General features: G+C 42.1%; 2 protein-coding genes across 4 annotated transcripts in view; one reads left to right on the plus strand and one right to left on the minus strand.

Moving 5' to 3' along the window:
- GPR19 (G protein-coupled receptor 19) overlaps positions 1–16,054 on the plus strand; it is a 31,382-nt gene extending 15,328 nt beyond the window's left edge. The window contains exon 4 of the mRNA XM_030841426.2: positions 14,229–16,054. Within this exon, the coding sequence (XP_030697286.1) occupies positions 14,245–15,498 (1,254 nt within the window). The 5' untranslated portion in view covers positions 14,229–14,244 and the 3' untranslated portion in view covers positions 15,499–16,054. The remainder of the gene's footprint in view (positions 1–14,228) is intronic.
- Positions 1–20,955, minus strand: part of CREBL2 (cAMP responsive element binding protein like 2) — a 56,774-nt gene that overhangs the window by 2,165 nt on the left and 33,654 nt on the right. The window contains exon 4 of one of the 3 annotated variants that reach the window (XM_030841431.2): positions 17,398–18,730. The exons of the other annotated variants lie outside the window; for them this stretch is intronic. Coding sequence (XP_030697291.1) covers positions 18,708–18,730 — 23 coding nt within the window. The 3' untranslated portion in view covers positions 17,398–18,707. Of the gene's footprint in view, positions 1–17,397; positions 18,731–20,955 lie in introns of those variants that run through there. 3 annotated transcript variants of the gene reach the window in all.

Raw genomic sequence — 20,955 nt, forward strand, 5'->3', positions numbered from 1 at the left:
CTCTTTTTGCAAATTAATTTAGGTTTTTAAGGGGAAAAGAGGAATTTTTGTTAACTTCTGGAAATATCTGAAATATAAGGGTTACCTCCTTTTGGTCTGTGTAGTTCCCCTTTTGGCCCTTGGCAAGAAAAGATGACTGATCTCATTCTTATATGCTGTGGGAAAACTTAGAGAAGTTACTAGGTCAGAGATACAAAGAGGAAGAAAAGGGGGTAGGAATCCAAAATTTGTGAAATTCCTCACTATATAAAGTGTTTCCTTCACGGTTTCAGTTGAAGAATACTTTGAGAGGAAGGAGTCCCCTTGACACCTTAAACTTTATTGAACTTTAGTTCTTAGATTTGATCCCTGCTGAAATCAGCATTTCCCTGGAACAAGTACACTTAACGCTAGCTACTATAGTCATCCGAAGTCAGCTTCTGGACAGAAGGGACCATCTCCTTCCATCTCTGGATTTCTAGCACTTAGCACCCAGCCCGTTTATGATATCATCTCAATGTACCCTTGTGAATGAAGAATGGGAAGACTCAAGACTGACAGCATTCTGGGGGCCCATGCCTGTTTTGTTTTGCATGCTTTTATGGGGAGGATAGTGAGGAGGTAAAAGTGTAGTAGGAGAGAACTTGGCAACAGTCAATATTATGTCTGAAATGTACATATGCTAGTCAGACAGACCCTGGAGCAATAGCAGACTAGAGTTCCAGAAGGATCCATAAATTATTTCCTGGTTATTACCAATCCCCCTGACATTTTATTTATATTTAGAATGAAGTTCTCCTGATATTTTTATTTACATGTAGATGGGAGCACCCCAAATAGTCTCATTTTCCTCTGATGTTTTGCCTGGCACCGTCTCCCCGTGTTGAAATAGTTCACCTTGGGTTGAGAGTGAATGTCGTGAGAAGGTCAGTTCCTGCCCCAGGCAATCCTGCCCTAATCAGCTGTGCCTCCCGGTCGCTAGAACACTTCACCAAGAGCCCACCTGGTAGGACTACAAGACTCCTCCCTGGAGAGCCATGGGATCTTCAGAGTCAGAGTGGGTTGAGCCAGACTGCCTTTTCCACACCGTGGCAATTAGGACCTGAGTACGAAGATGACCAGGGCATCTTGAAAGGTTGCTTAGGATTTGAATTTAAGCTAGCAGTCTAACCTGGCTTAAAATAGTCACCCCTCCTGATAATATACACAAATATAACCTATTCTATTCTTTTTCCATCTGATTAAGTCATTAAGGAGCATTAAGAGTGGGGTTTGTGGTTACGGTTTGGGTCCTTGAATCCTGTCTACTCATCCTCCTGGTCTTTAGTGTGACCTGGAGTGAATGAGGGGTGGAAAAGAAACAGCCCTGCTGGAAGCAAGGTACAGCCAGGCCAGTGCTGCCTGCCCACCGCACGCTTGCCAGCCTTCTCAGATGAGCCAGGCTAGTGCACACAAGAGGCTTAGATCTGGAAGCCTCTCTGGGCTTCCTACTCATCCTTCTCAAAACTGAAAGGGGGCAGTCCTCTCTACCAGCTGAACAGGAGAAGTAGAATAGAGAGAACGTGGAGCGGTTCCCCTGGAGGAGAGGCCTTGCCAAGAGTGCTTCCAGCTTGGAGGCTAGGGATGAAAGAAGAAACAAGAAGAAGGACAATGGACTTGTCCCTCAGTGGGCATGTGAAAGTGATGCCTGGGTCCTGCTTTTCACTCTTAGTAACTTCCCGCTGCTAGTAAGCCCTGCCTGCTGAATTATCAGGTCCTTTCCTAGGATGTATATGCGGGGAGGTGGAAAGAATAGAGAGAAGGACCAAAGTGTGGATGCAATTTCTCCTCTGAACCCAGGCAAACAGTGGGTTGAGATGGGAGGTGGCTTCTCCAAGAGGACAGTTTAAAAAGCAAGAGGGGAGTTACCATCATGACTATATTTCCCTGTTTATAGAGTCACTTTTCCTGGGCCAAACTTTGAAAGCACCCATCTCTTGGAGCCTGCCATTCAGCATATTTCCAAGACACTGGATGTCTGTCATGTTTAATCCTGATGGAAGCTCTCTGATATGCATTATTAGCCCCAGGTTCTGATCAGGAAGCTGAAGCTCAGAGTAACTAATCTGCCCAAAGTCACACACAACAAATAAAGCCAGGATCTGAATCCAGATCTTTCTGATTCTGTGCTCTTTCCACTATGTCACAAAATAAAGTTCTTTCCTCTACATTCTTTTTAAAAAAGTGTTTTTGGATATTAGGGTAATACAAATACAGTTCTAGAAAATTTGGAAAATATAAAGAAATATAAAAGTGTAATGAAAATAAAAATCAGTCATGGTCTGGCCACCTAGAAACAACTTATTTTAAAATTTTGGTGTTTCTCTTCTCAGTCTTTTTCGATGCATCTAATGGTAATGAAAGTAAACATTTGTTAAACACTAGCTTTTTTCCAGACATTGTTCTTAGCTCCTGTCTGTGTCATTTGTTTTATTCTCACAACAAATCAAGAGGGTGGACACTGTTTTTATCCTAATTTTACTGGTAAAGACGATAAGCACATAGATGTTTAGTAACTTATATAAGTAACAGGTGATTTGAAACCCAGGCAGGTTGGCTTGAGAGCAGGGTTTCTCAGTCTCAGCACTGTTGGCCTCTTGGATCGGATAATTCTCTGTTGGGGGTCGGGGGGAAGCTGTCCTCTTCATTGTGGAATGTTTAGCAGCATCCCTGGCCTCTACCTACGAGACGTCAACACTTTCCTCCCCGAGTTGTGACAACCAAGAATGTCTCCTGATATTGCCAAATGTTCCCTGGGAGGCAAGATGACCTCTGAACCACTAGTCTAAGAGCCCGTGCTGTCAACCATGCATTATGGTTGAGATAACGTAACCTCTTCACATTTTAAATGTGTTCAGAGTTATTTTCTTCTACATCTAAAGAAGGGAATACACCTTTGAATTTGGAGGCAGGCTATGAAGACTCCCTGGGATGTCAGTGGCTTTAAAGAGCATAGGTAGGAAATTAATTATTTCCAGGGAAATGCTAGACTTTTGTAACAGGTTTGTCATATCCCACCGTTGCCCAGTGTGGAGAATAGCCATGTTTCTTTCTCTTATTACCTTTTCCTGGTTCTATGTGTCAGGCACCCTTAGCCTTCAAGAATTCAGATTTCAGGTGTACACTTATGGTATAGCAGGGCAGAGCTTATCAACCAAAGTGTCAAAATATGTCCCAGACAAAAAATGTCTGTTGCAAATAATTTCTAGCTGATAAAATACCAAAGTTTGCTGGTGATTCATTTTTTAAAAAACTAATCAGAATAAATGTAAGGATATCTACATAATTATTTTCTTTTCAGCATGGCTTCTAGGTTGAAGATTGTAGGCTGAGCTCCTGGTGTTACACGTAATTCTGGATGTGTCCGTAGGAGTGTATCACATGTATGGACACATTTGTCACATCTGCCTCTGAAGAAGAGGTTGAAAATTGCTGGTGTTGGTGATTTTGGTCAATCATTGCTGATATGCAGAGAGGATTAAAATAAGAAGCACTGAGAAGTGATAGCAGTAGCATTTTAACTTATAAAATGTCTAAAAATATAGGGCACTAAAAAATATATTAACCATGTGAAACATGCAGATACACGTTCAGCCATATTTTCAGTCACATCTGACCACATATATAGTTGCATAATTTGTCCATGAAAAATACATGTTACTGCAAATTCAAATCTAACTTCTGCTCCATGAATTTGAAGGTTACTTTCTTGGAAAACCCTGATTGAAGACAGTGGTGCAGATCAAAATTTCCCCAGAGTGTTGATGTAAACTTGATGTGAGACAGAATGTAAATGCTTCTGAAAAACGGAAGTTCTTAGTAACTTCCTGTTCGGTGCTTACACTCGGTTCTTAACAAATCCTTCACCTTCTTTTCAGATAGCTATAAATCATATCTACTGTACAGCTCTTTGCTTTGAGTGTAATGAGTCTGCTCTTTGCCTCCCCCCCTCTTTCCTATTTCAGTCATACAACTAAAGATGTTGATACTGAAATCAGAGATTGGACATAAAACTGAACATTTCCCTCCCAAACTTGGACTCAGTGAGCACACGGCAACTATTCAAAAAATGTTTGTTGTAATAAATTAAATTGAATTTGGCAAGGTGCAAATTCTGGGGCCAAATTGTTTTCTTCAAAATTTGGAAGATCCCTTACGAGGAGGAGAGGTGTGGAAAGTTGGTCGAGGACAGTCAGGGGTTCTAGCAAGTGTTTCTTCCTGCTGAGAAGTTTGGTGTTACATGGGATGAGAAGCAAACACAGGTGGCAGGTCTTCTTAGACCAGACCGCTTCTTGCAAGGAATCTTCAGTAAGAGATTATTGGCACATCCAGGATAATTAGTGAGGAGGGCTTGGCTGGCCCCTCTGTACAATTCATCTCTCCTTTGGAGACCCAGACTACCAATCTTGGACAGCAGAGGCTCAAGAACTGGGCCCCAGCAGCCCTAAACAGCTTCCCTGTCCTCCCATCACAATGCACTTTCAGGATGCACTCTGCGCCAGGTGAAAGTGGTGGATTATAAGTTAAATGAAAGTGTGTTGCTCGTCACAATGTCTACCTATCAGTTGTAGTTCATAGAGCAAAAATGATCCTAGAAATCATCTAGACCAACTCATTCATGTTGTAGATATGGAAATAGAGATTCAGGGAGATTAATTTACTTAAGGTCCTTACACCGATGTAAAAATAAGACCTGGGCCTCTTGACTTGCTGTTCAGTGCTTATAATCATAATCATAACTTAGGTTTCTTAGTCTCCAGTCTAACATTTAAGGTGAAGTAGAAAGTGCTACATTCTTTAAGCTTTTGGGGGTTTCTAATATTCTAGATGACGGTGGGGTAGTGGAAAGCGATAGAATGGCTGGTATGAGTTTCAGTTTTCACACTCAGTTATATAACAAATGCTATATTGAATTAGTTTCTATTGCTGCTGTCACAAATTAACACAAACTTAGTGGCTTACAATAATGGCCATTTATTACATCACAGTTCTGCGGGTCAGGAGTCTGCGTGGGCTTGGCCAGTTTCTCTGCTTAGAGTCTCACAAGGCTTCAAGGTGTTGGCAGGACCATGCTCCTTTTTAGAGGCTCCAGGGACGATTCCCCTTCCACGCTCATTTCGGTGGTTGGCAGAATCCAGTGCCTCGTGCTTTAGGACCAAGGTCACGTTTCTTTGATGGCTCTCAGTTGGGGGCCACCAGTAACTCCCAGAGGCCTCTCCCTGGTTCTTGCATGTGGGCCCCGGCATCTCAGAGCCAGAACAGCACGTTGATTCCTTCTCACGCTTGGAATCTCTCTGGCTTCTGCCGCATCTCTCTGTTACTAGACGAGAAAGTTCTCTCTTTGTAAGGGCTCATTAGTTTGGGTCCCCCTGGATAATCCAGGATAATCTTCCCATTTTAAGTTCCATAACCTGAATTGTATATGCCGAGTCCCTTTTACTATATAATGTAACCTATTCACAGGTTCCAGGATTGGGGCGCGGGCATCTTTGGGGGCCCAAAGTGATTATCTTTCCTTTTCAGCCTCTGGAGAGAGGAAGGCAAGGAAGGAGTTGGGAATGGCCATTGGGTAACCAACCAACCATCTGCCATCCATTTCCCATCCATTTTGGTTCCCCATTCTGCTATATTTTTCTCCATAGCACTGACCATTTCTTTGTTAATTGTGTTGTTTTTCTTATTTAGCTGTGTAGTATTGTTTCTCCCACTAGAGGAAAGCTCCATGAAAGCAGAGACCTTGTCTGTCTAGTTAACTTCTGTATCTCCAGCGTTTAGCACAATCCTGACTCACACTAAGTGATAGAAATTTGGATGCTTTGTGTGATTGAGGACCACTTTGCATATACTCATCCTAACACATTAGCCATTTCTTACGGTGAAGTTTCTTGGTGTTTCTTTTTCTTTTTCCCATTTTATCTGACCACCGACTTTGTGAGAACAGTAGGGAGGGAAGTTCTGTGTTATTAAACCATTCCACACAGAATCCTAAGTGGCAGTTAGGGTGGGAAATACCGGATAGTGTCCTTTATATATTCCCCCAAAGAGGAGCCAGTGTGACCTAACATTTTCTCCTGCAACTTGGTTTGCAGAGAATTTGGGGAGGACTGCAGCTTGTGGTCAACATAAACCTCCACATGGGGTGAAGCTCGGGCTCCTTTCTGAGATCATAGATCTCAGAGAGAGACGTAGTCTCAGAGGTCACTGCTCTACTGATAATATGTAAAAAATTTACTCTTTAAGTAGTAGTTACATTTTAAATGGAACTTTGGTGCTCACTTCGGCAGCACATATACTAAAATCAGACTCTGACTTTAAAAGAATGATGCTCTGATGGTGATAGAAGCCTTCCTGGTTTCTGGAAATCACGCCAAGGATGCTGACTTTGTTTATTTCTAATATTTTAGAATTCGTGTAAAGAACAAAGATAGGTAAAGGTGATAGAAGAGGAATAGTTCCTTAAATCTAGATATCTAGAAATTTCTCACCCAGAAATGTCGTTGTGGGTTATTTTGTGATGTTAGAAGAGGCTGTTCTGAAAATCCTTCTCTGTTCAAAAAATCATGTTCTCCTTGAAAGCATAACCAATATTCAAACAAAAAGAAAATGTGCCAAGTCTGATCTCAGGAAACTGCTTGATCCCAGTTGGGAAACAAACTGAAAGGCATAGACCGGGAAATATTACGGAGGAATATTTATATATCTTATATAACAGGAGGAAAGGGAAAAGGGCATTAGGGAAAATTCCAGGCTTATAAGTCGTGATGCTATTGGTCTCAGATGGTGGAGAAGAAACTTGGTTTTCATTGAAAGTATGAGGTTCTTTTGAAATTATTCAAAATTATATAAAGGAAATAATTTAAGCAGCATAGACTCTATATGCTTTTGAGAAAGACATAGTCAATCCAGTTATATTTACGTCTTTTGGTTTAGGGTATAGAAAAAGGTTTTATCTGGCTAACATGTCACTATAAAATCATTCCCAACTTGGAGAAAGGCTATGTTTATTTATTTGGACCCCAATGACTTTCCCCTTAAAAACAATGTTGTGAATGATGATTAGGTCCCCAGGCCCCTTCACAAAAGCCATTCATCCTTAACAGTGCTAAATTACGTGACTAATGTTAGTATTATCACTATAGTATGTGATGTGGTTACTAAAATTTGCTTGTCATATGGCTTAGAAGACTTTTATGGGCTGACAGTAGTAAGAGTGCTAATTTTTTCAGCACTCGCTGTGTGCCAGACACCAAGCTAGGTGTGTTTTAGAACTACAGCAGGATAACACTGATTGAATGTTTTTCTCATACCAGGCAGATTGACTTGTAATAACTCATTTAACTCCTGTGCATCTGTTATCTCATTCAATCCTCATGATAATCAAATGAGATAGGGACTAATTGTCCCCATTTTACAGATGAGAACACTGGAATCAAGAGGGTTAGATAACTTGTTTTGGATCACACAACTAGTTAGTGAGTGACAGAGGAAGGACATACACTTCAGCTGTCTGCTTCAAAGCATGCACACATAACCACTTTGCAATATTCCTGTATTGTGAGATGAAAAATAAATGTTTTTCAGCAGAAGATTATGTTCTGGGTGTGTAGGTTTGTCAGATTTAGCTAATAAAAATACAGGACACCATTTAAATATTGTAGGAGATATTACATGGGACATACTTATGCTAAAAAATTATGTGTTATTTATCTGAAATTCACATTTAACTGGGCATCCTGTATTTTATCTGGCAACCCTGTCTGGGTGGCACATTATGAGAACATGTCTCTGTCTCTCTGGTTTTCCTCTTCCCCACCACAGTCATGCTGGTGGCTACCTGGGCCTTAACGTAGTTCTGTAAAGCACATAGCTCAGTGTCCGCACCAGAGCCATAGCTCAGAGCCAAAAGCAAGATAGGAACTCAGGAAGCTTCTGAAGAGCGTATGGGACCTCCTTAGCCATTTGTAAATTCAGGGATCTGTGTAAGTTCAGGACTTCGGGATAGGTTGCCCCGTAAACTCTGCCCTACTGGAAGCGGTGGGCTGGTCAACGTTTAACAACTGGCTCTTCAGGGAAAAAACCTATTTGTGATGTTTGTCAGTTTCATGGTGTGAATATTCCTACCATGGCTGATTCATGATACCAACATGATGTCGCTGAACTTGGAGTTGGGAAGGAATGTGCACAGCTGTCTCTGCGGAGCCCCATGCAGGCCGGTCCCAGTCCACCTCTGTTCCATTCTGATTTCATATGTAGGTAAATTAGGCCTATATAACAGTGAAAGATTTAAGGAAAACATCTACCACCATTATATTTCCTAAATTACAACAATTAAAATTTAAAAGAGAATTTCCTACTCAGGGAAATACTATTGATCAAACTTTTTCTGCACTTTAATCAAACTGACGTCTAGAGTTCTGCTTTCATTCCGCATTTAAAAGGCAACAAGTTAATCATCTGCGATAATGAATCTCCAATATTCTCACATTCTTTACTCTGAAGAAAGGCTGTATTTCTAGACCAACATTTCTACTGCACTTTTGATGCTAAGCCTCTGTGCAGTATATAGTGGGAGTGATTTTTCCCCCAAATGCTCACTGTGTCACATACTTCTCAGCTAGCATATTGAACAGATGTATCTGTGGGTAGCAAGAGGCTGTGGGGGAATAACTTTATATTCCTATGTTTGATTGAGAAGTCCATGTACAGCCAGTTTGTCTGAATTCACATCCAGCCCATTGTGGCTTTCCAACAGTATGACCTTGGGGAAGAACTTCAGTTTTTCTCAATTGTAAAACAGGACTAATCATGTTACCTACCTCGAAGGGCTACGCATATGAAGTACCAGACACCTAGTAAGCACAAAATAAATACCAACTCTTGGTAGTAGTAATGTTATAAATACTGTCATCATTGTAATTAATCTCATTAGTAAACAGCCAATGTATCTGCTTAGGTGCAGCAGATACTTTCCATTCTACAGAAAATGTTTCCGTTCATTTTTTTTCCCCAACCAAACCATATAAATATTCAACATTATAAAATTCTAATTTGCCATTAAATTTTTAAACAAATGTCAGAAAAAAATGGTCTTCCTATATTATGAGAACATCTGTGGATCTTTAGAATTTCAGGAGGGAAAAAGAAATCTGTTGTTAGGGTTTTTTGAGTCTAGAAGAAACCTAACCAGCAAGGATGTGCTTATCCAGGAATAGCTGCCGGCAAACTGTGAAGTAAACACAGTTTCTCATCTGCGCCCCTCTAGTCCTCTTTGTGGTCCTCTCATTAGTTTCTAATCATTCATACATTCAGCCATCCATCAAAATATGATTTTCAAAAAGTTAAAATCATGACTGTCACGATTTTCAAAAAGTTAAAATGACTGTCATTCATCGTGACTCATTCAAATATAGAATGAACACCATATCAAAGATTTATTAACTTATTACTGAAGGAACTGATCAGATAATCAGGTTGCTTCCAAGAGCATTTGAATAAATGGATATTTATAGGTTTTTTTTTTTTGTCATTGCTGTTGTTTGTTTCCTTAAATAATGTGAGCATAAGATTGCTAGGAGGCACTGTCGTACAGGGCAATAAGTCTATAACCTTTGGGGTTATTTTATCTACTAGACAGAAATTTGCATGTTAGCGTGTAATGTCTGGGCGCTAGTCATATAGTAATAGCAAAATCAAGCACAGATACGTTCTTCCAGAGAATTAAATAATCCTTGGGGAAGCCCATTTAACAATGTCATAGCATGACATTAAAATGTTATGCTATGGGGACCTCCCTGGCGGTCCAGTGGTTAAGACTCCATGCTTCCAATGCAGGGGCTTGCGTTCGATCCCTGGACAGGGTGCAGCCAAAAAAAAAAAACACTTAGGCTATGCTCTCTGTGCCTTATTTTCAAGTATTGGATAATTTTTCTTAACACCTCTATCCATTTTTTTATTCAGTAAACCTTTATTAATATCTGTATGCCCCAGGGATATAAGGACACAGTCACTGTCCTTAAGGAACTCATAATGCAACAGGGGAGACAACGTTCAAAATAAAAATTACAGTATAAAATGATAGACATATCATTTTATATATAGACCCAGACCTCTGTAATGATGGGACTCTCCAGGGTCCCATTATTTCAGAGGTCCCCCAGTCCCTAGCTCTACACCATGTCAACCCATCCACCATTTTCCCCACCTATATATTAAAACCCATCTCTTAGATCCCAATAGATGAATAATTCCTCTCTTAGATAATATATAGATAGAGATATATTTTAAAATAGGGGCCCTCGATATCAACCCAATGGAGTGTGTCATGTGGCAGTCTCCGAGTTGGTTGGGAACAAACAGGTTGAGCAGGAAAGAGGTGAAGAAGTCTTTCTTGTTGCTGCTGTAATTACTGAATATGGATGACCCAGACATAATTTTGAATTCCGCAGCCCTTGTATTTCAGAAACACCCCCTTGAAGATGTATTTATTTCCAAATTAATGGAGCAGGGGAGACCTTTCTGAACTTTTACTTTGGGACCCTAGAATTTAGTTATAATTTAGTTATAATATGGCAGACCATGTTTTCTGGGAGGGGGGTGCCGGAGGCTGTCTGCGGTCACCTAAACTACCTTGACTGTCCCTTAAGTGAGAGTTGACCTGGGTGACTTCAGTTTCACCTGCCCTGCTCTGCTCTGGAGCCATGTTTTCCCCTGTCTCCATGGTCACCAGCTTTTCGGCTCTCTGAGAACACACGGTGATTTTCTGTCTCTGCATTTAATTCTCCTAGCAGAGCCACCTAGAGTAGGAGGCCTGTATTTCAGTTCTCTGTACTTATGGAGTCAATTCAGTAAATAGCTAACAAGCGATTATTAATGTAAAGAACTTCAGTGGAAGCTGTAGAGCACGGACAAAGAATAATGCCCTTTTCCCAGGACCCCCTAGTTAATGAGAGAAGACAGAAACATGGAAGCCATTCTACAGCAGTGATTGTTAGTCTGGGCTGCGCGTTGGGATCACCTGGGGAACTCTGAAACATCCCGATGCCCAGGCTGCCCTCCAGAGCAATTAAATCAGAATCCCTGAGGGGGGCTTCCCTGGTGGCGCAGTGGTTGAGAATCTGCCTGCCGATGCAGGGGACACGGGTTCGAGCCCTGGTCTGGGAAGATCCCACGTGCCGCGGAGCAACTAGGCCCATGTGCCACAACTACTGAGCCTGCGCGTCTGGAGCCTGTGCTCCGCAACAAGAGAGGCCGCGACAGTGAGAGGCCCGCGCACCGCGATGAAGAGTGGCCCCCGCTCACCGCAACTAGAGAAAGCCCTGGCACAGAAACGAAGACCCAACACAGCCAAAAATAAATAAATAATTTTAAAAAAAATCCCTAAGGGTAGGACCCAGGCATCTGTATTTTTTTTCAAAGCTCCCTGGGAGAGTTCAGTGTGTTGCTAAGCTAGAGAGCCATGGCTCTAAAGCAAAACAAACTGGGAAGAGGAGTAACAACATGTTCTGTGAACAAGGAATCCACAGCCATTCTGTATATTCTTATCCACTGTGTGACCACATTTCAGTCCATGAATGTGGAAAATGTAACCTCTCATTATAACCATGAGGAAAATGTAGGTCAGTTTGACTGTAGGGCACTTAGAGACTGTATAGTCTGGGAGGTATGGTCTGCAGAAGACTATACCTCTAAGGGGAAAAGGGCCCAAAAAAGATCAGCCCTAGAAGGATGACCCCCAAATCATTCCACATGCTTTCTCCCTGCCTTGTAATGTTTGGGGCTTTTTAAAAAACCCCTTGTGTTCCTGAAGAAGGGACCTTCATCCTCCAGGTCCCCGGCTTACACCTCACCTCCTTTGTGAAGCCTTTCCTTTCCTTCCCCCTATCCCAAGAAGAATCGGGTCCCTATTTTTCTCTGTCACTTAGCTCCTTATCTACTAATTATACTTACTATAGAATTCAGTTATACTATGGTAGACAGCTCATTTATACATTTACCCTTTCATGAGCCTTACTTTTCGTTGTTCTCCCAGTACCTAGCATAGTTTCTTGGTGTATTGAATAAGTAAACAGAGCTGCAGCACTTTTAGGTCCAGTCAGAAAAGTCATGCCATCAAGCAGGGGAGACCTAGACTGGAGAACTCCTCAGGCTGCCTCGTTCCATTTCTGAGCAGCGGGATCCTGCGCTTCCAGGCAGGAGTGTGTGGGGCGGGGGCGGGGGCGGGGGCGGGGCGTCAGAGAAATTGGTGGACACACTAGTTGATGTAAAGCGGCTGGAGGAAAGGATGGACGAAGGCCTCGCAGCGCTTTGGTGGTAGTGGTGATCTTGAGTTTCACCTGCAGAGTTTTGCTGTGAGAGGAAGAAAGAAACAGAAGTTCACAGGTTTCAAAGTGTGTGTGGAGCCATGGGAAAGTGCCTGTGCTCCCAGCTCCTGTTGTATTTAGGCCACAGGCATCCCCCAAAGTTTAGAACAGCTCCTTCTGTCTGGGAAAATAGCTCGTCTGTTTTATTTTTAAACTTCAAATCTTTTAAAAAAATTGTAGGGTTTTTTTGGGGGCTTTGGGTTTTTTTTTTTTTTTTTTGAATTTTGTAGGTTTTACACATAAAAAGGTGAAAAGATTATTTCAATTTTGTAAGGATAACAGTCATGCATTCCAGATTTTCTAGGACAGTGCTAATTTTAGATCTTATGTCCTGTCTTCAGACCGTGTATCCTAATTTTTTATATGGAAAGTATGGTAGCTAGTCTTACAATTTACTATCAACCAGTCAGCCGTGCTTAAAGATCTTTTAGTTATTAAAATGGCTAATTACCATACATTTCTCTTTGAGAAATCAAGTAGGGCTGTTTCATGGACCAAAAAAAAGCCTTGAAGGGAACCTGGACCTGGCCTTCAGTGCATTGCCCTGAGCCCCAGACTTTTGTTGAATGTGGTTTCTTGGTGAGGACAATATCTATTAACACCCTCTCCCTACCACAAGTCATTGGGAAAACCCTTCAAGGAAAAATGGGTCTTTAAAACTGTTCTTTCATCTCACCTCTAAACCCCAGAAACGGTTCTCTGTGAGGTGTAGTGACAGGAGCCCCGGAGAGGGCCGGGAGGCCCTGCTGAGCCTGTCGCTGGTGTGCCCTCCCCTGCACCACCGGCCAGGTGGGATCGCTCTGGTTATTATGGATTCAATCGCTGTGCTTTCTCTTTCTGCTTAATAGATTCAGACCAAATTAAACCCTAATGATCGGACTGCAACCAGTCACCTCAATTTTAATTGAATGGCCCACAATGATACAGGTTTTTTCCCTATTAAAAAGTATACCTTTTTTTCCCCCCTCACTGAATAGTAGGAAAAAAAAAGTTAAAATAAAGGCTGGGTAAAGTTAGAGTTGCTTGCTTATAATCATCTGAATGCCATAAGGTTTCTAGTAACCTGGTTACACATTCATTAGGGGACATCTTGTATATTCCTCAGTCAGGGTCATTTTGTGAAATACTAACAACGGAATAGCATCAAAATATGTCGCTGATAGGTGGCCTATCATCTTTTGGGAAAAAACAGGCTATGTTTATGTGTCATTAAATGCGCTACTTCTGGCTCATGTGAAAGTGTTATGTTTGCTCCATGTGCTCCCATAATGCTTTTGTAATGGAAATTCTAAAGTAAGTAACGACAGGATCGTTCCCAGTGGCCAGTCAGTCTGTATTCACAGATTTCTGTTAGCTTTTTCCATAGCCGACGCCTGTGTGTTTCCATCTGCCCAAGTTTTCCTCCCTTGCAGCCTCGTTACTTTAGTGGTACGACATTCAGGAACTTCTCACGTACCTACCGGGATTCCAGTAGCACTTCATTTGGGGGTAACACCCTAACCATGAGCCAGATTTGAGCTCTCTAACCCTCCGTGATCCCCAGCGTATGAAGGGAACAAGGTTCAGTGTAGGAGTGGGGCTTGCTATGAGTTCCACCACATTTGACTAAGGGTCAGGAGACGGGGAGGCCAGGGAAAGCCTGAGCTGGGATCAGCTGAAACCATCCTAAAATGAAAGAGAAACGGGGCCAGAGCTCTTTCCGGGTAGTAGTCATGTTTTCCTGCCAACACACAAGCCCTACTCATTGACAGATGACAACCGATCTAAGCGTCCAATAAGATTGTTAGTCTTAGGAATCAATCCGTGTAACACCATTTTAACAGGAGGCCTCATTCTTCTTTTCTTATCCAGAACTAAGAGGGAAAAAATGAATATGGTTTTTGCTCACAGAATGGATAACAGCAAGCCGCCTTTGGTTGTTCCTACACTTCTGGTGCCCCTCCAAAACCACAGCTGCACGGAAATGGCCTCCCCTCTGCTGAGCCAGGACCTGACGGCGCTTTACGAGGAGCACGGCTGGAGGAGTAATGGAACAGACCTGCGCTACAGACCAAACCCCGGGGAAGTGGCCACAGCCAGCATTTTCTTTGGGGCCCTGTGGCTGTTTTCTGTCTTTGGCAATTCCCTGGTGTGTTTGGTCATCCACCGGAGCAGGAGGACTCAGTCCACCACCAACTACTTTGTGGTGTCCCTGGCGTGTGCTGACCTGCTCGTCAGTGTGGCCGGCATGCCTTTCGTCCTGCTGCAGTTCGCCACCGGCCGGTGGGCCCTGGGCAGCGCCATGTGCAAGGCCGTGCGCTACCTTCAGTATCTCACCCCGGGCGTCCAGGTGTACGTTCTCCTCTCCATCTGCATAGACCGGTTCTACACCATCGTCTACCCTCTGAGCTTCAAGGTGTCCAGAGAGAAAGCCAAGAAGATGATTGCAGCGTCCTGGATCTTTGAGGCGGCCTTTGTGACCCCCGTGTTCTTTTTCTATGGCTCCAACTGGGACAGTCATTGTAACTATTTCCTCCCCTCCTCTTGGGAAGGAACTGCCTATACCGTCATCCATTTCTTGGTGAGCTTTGTGATTCCATCTGTCCTCATAATCTTATTTTACCAGAAGGTCATAAAATACATTTGGAGAATCGGCACCGATGGTCGAACAGTGAGGAGGACAACGAACATCGTCCCAAGGACAAAAGTGAAAACTGTCAAGATGTTCCTCATTTTAAATCTTCTGTTTTTGCTCTCCTGGCTGCCTTTTCATGTTGCTCAGCTGTGGCACCCCCATGAACGAGACTATAAGAAAAGTTCCCTTGTTTTTACAGCTATCACATGGATATCCTTTAGTTCCTCAGCCTCTAAACCTACTCTGTATTCCATTTATAATGCCAATTTTAGGAGAGGAATGAAAGAGACTTTCTGCATGTCCTCGATGAAGTGTTACCGAAGCAATGCCTACACTATCACAACCAGTTCACGGATGGCCAAAAAAAACTATGTCGGCGTCTCAGAAATCCTACCCACGGCCAAAGCTGTAGCCAAAGACTCAAGCTATGGTTCATTTGACAGGGAAGCCAAGGAGAAAAAGCTTGCTTGGCCCATTAATTCAAATCTGCCCAATACTTTTGTCTGATTTCTCAGAATTCTTTCAATTACTGTTATGCACCAGAGATTAAAAACTTTAACTGTAAAAACAGAAGCTATTTATATATTTCTTTTCAATCAACTTTCTGAGGGAAATGTTTGATTTTGTAAAATGCACTCACTATTGATTTTAGTTTCTGTGTTTTTTATTTTAGTTGCTTTTTGTTTTCGAGGAAGCTTTCACCTTGAGCTTATGGTCAATGGTCCCTTTCCTGTATTAGTTACATACGTTAAAAAAAAGAACGCTTTCCTACTTTTTAATTTACCAGTAGGTCCAAAAAGCATAAGCCATATACACAGTCTTTGATTAATGATTCAACCTGGTTTTATTCTGTTTCCTTTTTCTCCTCCCTACTGAAATTTTGTTAACTATGGGCTTCTGTTCCAAATGAAATCTGCTGTGTGACACATTTCAGAGACTTGAATTTCTCTACTAAGCAACATTTAGAAAGTCTTAATACTGTATATGTTTTTACATTACCTTCTGTCCGGATCCGTCCTGGAGAGCGCGCCGTATATTGGAATATATTGGAACTTGCTGGGTAGTCTTCTGTGATCGAATTATAATCAGGATTCTTAGGGAAAGAAAGCTTATAGAGTTGCCTAATTTGGGTCTCTGTCTCTTTTTCTGTCTCTCTTTCATTCTCCCTTAACCTAACCAGCTGATGATGCCTTGAAACATTTGAAGTGGCCGTGCTGTTTTCCTCACATCTGTGTCCCATCTAGGCTGTGTCCAGGATGTTTACGTCTCTTCTGAGTTAAACTCAAGAAAATGAGCAGGGACCCTGCCTGGGCAAGCCCAGAAAATGCCAAAGGGAGAAGTGCAGATGGGATCTCCCTGCGCTCTGCAGTTCAGGCAGACACCTTTGGCTGCCCGGCGCTGCCCCTATCCCCTAGGACAGCAAGTGCAAGGAGCGCTTTCTTCTTTCTCCTGGACACTCAGACATGAGGCCGTTTCTCCAGCCAGCACTTCCTACCCCTCATCTCTCTCCAGGATGTATCATCATACCCTCACCAAGCTCAGACTCTTCTTTGGCTGTGGTAACTCGAGATTTTCTTCTCTGGTTGCCAGGTCTCCATTATTTCAAATCTAGGACTAGCACATTTTAAAGATGTACTTATTCAAACAATAACGGGTTTACAGACAAGACTGGTGGCATTTTCACACCCTAGTTAACGAGAATTGCAAATAATAATATCAGTTGTTCAGTGATTTTACCTGTATTATCTCACTTTATCCTCTCAAGTATTCTGTGATGTTCATATTATCATCTCTACGTGACTTGCCCAAGTCGGAGTGTGACCGAGCTGTTTTTCACACTCAGGTCCCCTAACTGCAAGTCTGTTGCTCTTTCCTTGACAAGACAGGTTTCTCTCTATGGAATACATGAGTAGCCAAACCCATCCAGACCTCTGTGGGCCTAATGGCTGCTGCCTGCGTGGAAATCTTGAGGTCTGGGAGAACGTGGCATTCTTAACAGGAGAGTCTAGAAATTTAGTGAGCTGGCCCTCACCTTTTCCTTGGCTGTGGCTAGGTTCCTGGGCTGGTGGTGCTAAACGTCTGAAATGGGAAAGAAGCTGTACATCCCACCTCGCAGACACAGGGAAACAAGATTAGACTTGGTATTTGGGGCAGAGAATGAGAACAATAAAGTATTCCATCCACAAAACATCTATAGAGCTGATGCATTTAAGTGGAGATGCTTTCTTTAATCAAAGTCAAAAGATAAAGAGTGTCTTGTATTTTCTTCCTTTTCTTTCCCCTCCACATATTCTTCCTTATCCTATCAGCCAATGGCTGACCAGACAAAATGAGCCAGATGTTTATGTCACATGGCCCTCATATTTTGTGGTTCAGAGTTGTTAAAAAATAGAAGAGACCCTGCAGTACTTTTTTTTTAAATTTATTTTTTAAAGTCAGATTGTAACAAGCAAAATTTCATTTACTTTAATTTTATTTATATATGTATTTTAGGTCTCAGTTTAAACCAAAAAAGACTAGATGATTACAAAGCTCCATTCTGTCCTTAATGTTCTGTGAGTTTACCCCAGTGGGTGGAAATTGAGTGAGACAACCTCTTACAAACTCTTGTTATCGAGATTAGTTTTTTTTTTAAATCCTCCCAAATAATGACAAATTAAAGAGTGTTAATCAAATCACAATGGAGAGAGCTCTGAAGTCTCATGACCTATGATAATTCAGCTACATTTTCTCAGCATGTGGATAATTCATTTTATTTTATTTTATTTTTTTAGTTTAATATTTAGGATTCCTGTTGTCTCACTTGATCCTGAATTTGGAAGAAACTGGATGTAACGCACAGACTGATGAAGATTTGCATAAGTCCCAGCAGTACGGGAACAACATTCACCATACCTCACGTTTACCTGCCAAGCACAGGGAGGCAGGCTGTTGGGGGGAATAGGAAAACGACTCCAGTCTCCTTATCAGGCACATGACGAGGTGCATCACGAATGTGGATTCATGTAGCTTCCAACCAGGAGTTCAGGAAAGCTAACGGGGAGCAGGGTTCTGAGGAGAGCAATTCCCCTCCCTGGCTCCAGGTGCCCACAGACCATCAGAGGAAGGGACAGGGTCGCATCCTTTGAGGTGGAATTCAAATTTCTCCTTTCCTTCTAATCTTCAGTGAAATCATTAGTGCCACCAGCCTGCTGCCCAAAGTCCATCAGCACATCCTGCTCAGGTACACTTCCCTGTGGACCTTCCGTCACAGGTTTCCCCAGGGTGCCTGGGACCAATGAATGCCCTGGGCCAGAGTTCTCAGCAAGGGCAGTTTCATCCAGGGGGACCTCCACCAAGCATGTGGGGAGCAGAGTCATTTGCCAGATAAGGTTGGCACTCTTGGCTCTCCTGGTGGGCGCAGTGCTTCCCTTCTCCCTCCAGCCTTGCTGCTACCTGCCAAACTTGCTTTGAAGCAACAGAAGAAAGATCTGTTGGAGCTGCTGGACCAGGATCAGCTTCAAGGTTATGCTCCTTATAAAAACCACACGTAACAGAAGCAAAGAATTCGACTTTTAGAGTAGAAGGAATGGGACGTTGGGAGACCTAACCCAAGCCCCTCACTGTTTAGAAGAGCAAATTATGTCCAAGAGAGGTCAATGTAGGGGTAAACAAAAATGCCTTCTGCCGACCAGTCCAACATTCTTCAAATTTGCTGTGCCGCTGGCATGATGCATTCACTGGAGTGAACAAATCCTCACTGTGTTGGGAAGAATATGAAAAGAATAAACAATTCCCCATTGCTTAATGAACCTGCTAATTCATCTGGAGCAGAGACGACCTTAGGGGGCCGTGATTAGACAGCCATGGAAACGAAACAGCTTGGTGCCACTGTTTTGCAGAACGACCGCTTGGTGGCACTGTGGCCAGTAGGCAGACCCCAACAGCTCTTCACAGGGCCTGGCACACTGGCGATTTGGGGGAAAGTCCTCGTTGCATAGCAACAAGACAGTGAAAATTGCTGAGCACCCAGAGCAGCAGCTGCAGATTAACTAATCAGTGTGTTCAAAACACAAAGCATCTCAACATAGGAGGGAATTCCAAAATAATTAATACCCTTTACAGACATGAAATCACTAGTCAAAATATTATTTTAAACCCATTTTACAAATGGTAGCATTTTCGAAAAACCCCATCTCACCAAACACGCAGTTATGCCACCCACACTTACCAGGGCCTCTCTCTTTTCTCCTTTTATTATTTGACTCTCAGAATTTATGGATTCCATAGCAGTGTAATCTAGACTTTCCCTAAAAGTAAATGTTCCTGTGTTCCTGGTAGGTAGGCAGTTATATTTTTGGCCCGTCTCATTTCCCTCAGACCCTCTTGAATTTTTTGAGCCCCTACCTACAGTCTGGGCCATTCTGAATTGTTTGCTCAACTGAACACTTCTGTTCAAAAGCTCTGTCTTTCTCAGGAGAAGCCTCCTTATTATTTTTTTTAATTGAAGCATAGTTGATTTATAATGTTGTGTTAGTTTCAGGTGTAAACTGGACACCTGAAGGTAAAAGTATATATTCTTTTTTAGATTCTTTTCCATTCTCGAATAGGTTATTACAAGATATTGAATATAGTTCCCTGTGCTATACAGTAGGTCCTTGTTGTTTATTTATTTTATATATAGTAGTGTGTATCTGTTAATTCCAAAGTCCTAATTTATCCCTCCCACTCCTTTCCCCTTTGGTAACCATGAGTTTGTTTTCTATGTCTGTGAATCTATTTCTGTTTTTTTTTAAATTTTTATTTTATATTGGAGTATAGTAGATTTACAATGTTGTGTTTCTGCTGTACAGCAGAGTGAATCAGTTATACATATACAAATACCTATTCTTTTTCAGATTCTTTTCCCATATAGGTTATTACAGAATATTGAGTAGAGTTCCCTGTGCTATACAGTCGGACCTTGTTGTTTATCTATTTTGTATATAGTAGTTTGCATCTGCTAATCCCAAACTCCTAATTTATCCCTCCCCACATTTCCCCTTTGGTAAGCATAAATTTGTTTTCTATGTCTGTGAGTCTGTTTCTGTTTTGTAAATGTGTTCATTTGTATCATTCTTAGATTCCACATGTAAGTGATATCATATGATATTTGTCTTTTTCTGACTTACTAGAAGAAGCCTCTTTAAAAGTATTGCTTTTTAAAAACTCTCATCAACCCTAATTGAGTTATACAATTAGGATTCACCTATAATTTGAAGGATGTGTGATTTTAACTCTGCAGGAAAATGACCCCCAGAAATGCTGGGTGTGTGTATCTGGTTTCAGGGTTATGATGCAGGTCTGGAAGCTTGAGAACATCATCTGGTTTTCAGTGGCAGACAGTCAATATAGCAGTTTCAGCTGTTTGCCCACAACAGCTAGATATGGGGAATGAAAACTATAAGGGAATTCTGAATGAATCCTCTCTATTCTGCTTCCCTGCAATACCTTCCAAAGAGTGCTCTGTTTTAGGAGACTATATTCTGCTAGTAGGACCCTGAATGTGCTATGCGGACCATGGCATGGATACCTGGGCAGCAAAAGATCTGTGAAGAGTTTTATGGTGGAGAGGGTGGGGAGCACAGTGTCTGAGAAGAATGGATTTATACTCTATTCATCAGTCCAGACTCATTAAAATTCTGGGCTGATTCTCCAGGTAGATGGACTATATATACTTGAATGACCCTTTAAAAATTAGTAAAAACTGGGCACAAGACTCCAGTGACACCTCCAGCCAGCAAAGTTTTCCTTAATCACAAGTATGATGGTTGTTTTCAAGGGCTCTGGAATCAACTTCTGTGTTGAAGCTCAGGTTCTGCTTACCACCGGTTTAACCAGCAAATTCTCAAACCCCAGCTTCTCTATTTTTAAAATGGGGAAAATAACATGCCTACCTGTATTAGGGTTCTCCAGGAAGAGCAGAACCAATAGGACATAGATGAC

This window comes from Globicephala melas, chromosome 10 (genome assembly GCF_963455315.2).
Source record: "Globicephala melas chromosome 10, mGloMel1.2, whole genome shotgun sequence".
Lineage (NCBI taxonomy): Eukaryota > Metazoa > Chordata > Mammalia > Artiodactyla > Delphinidae > Globicephala > Globicephala melas.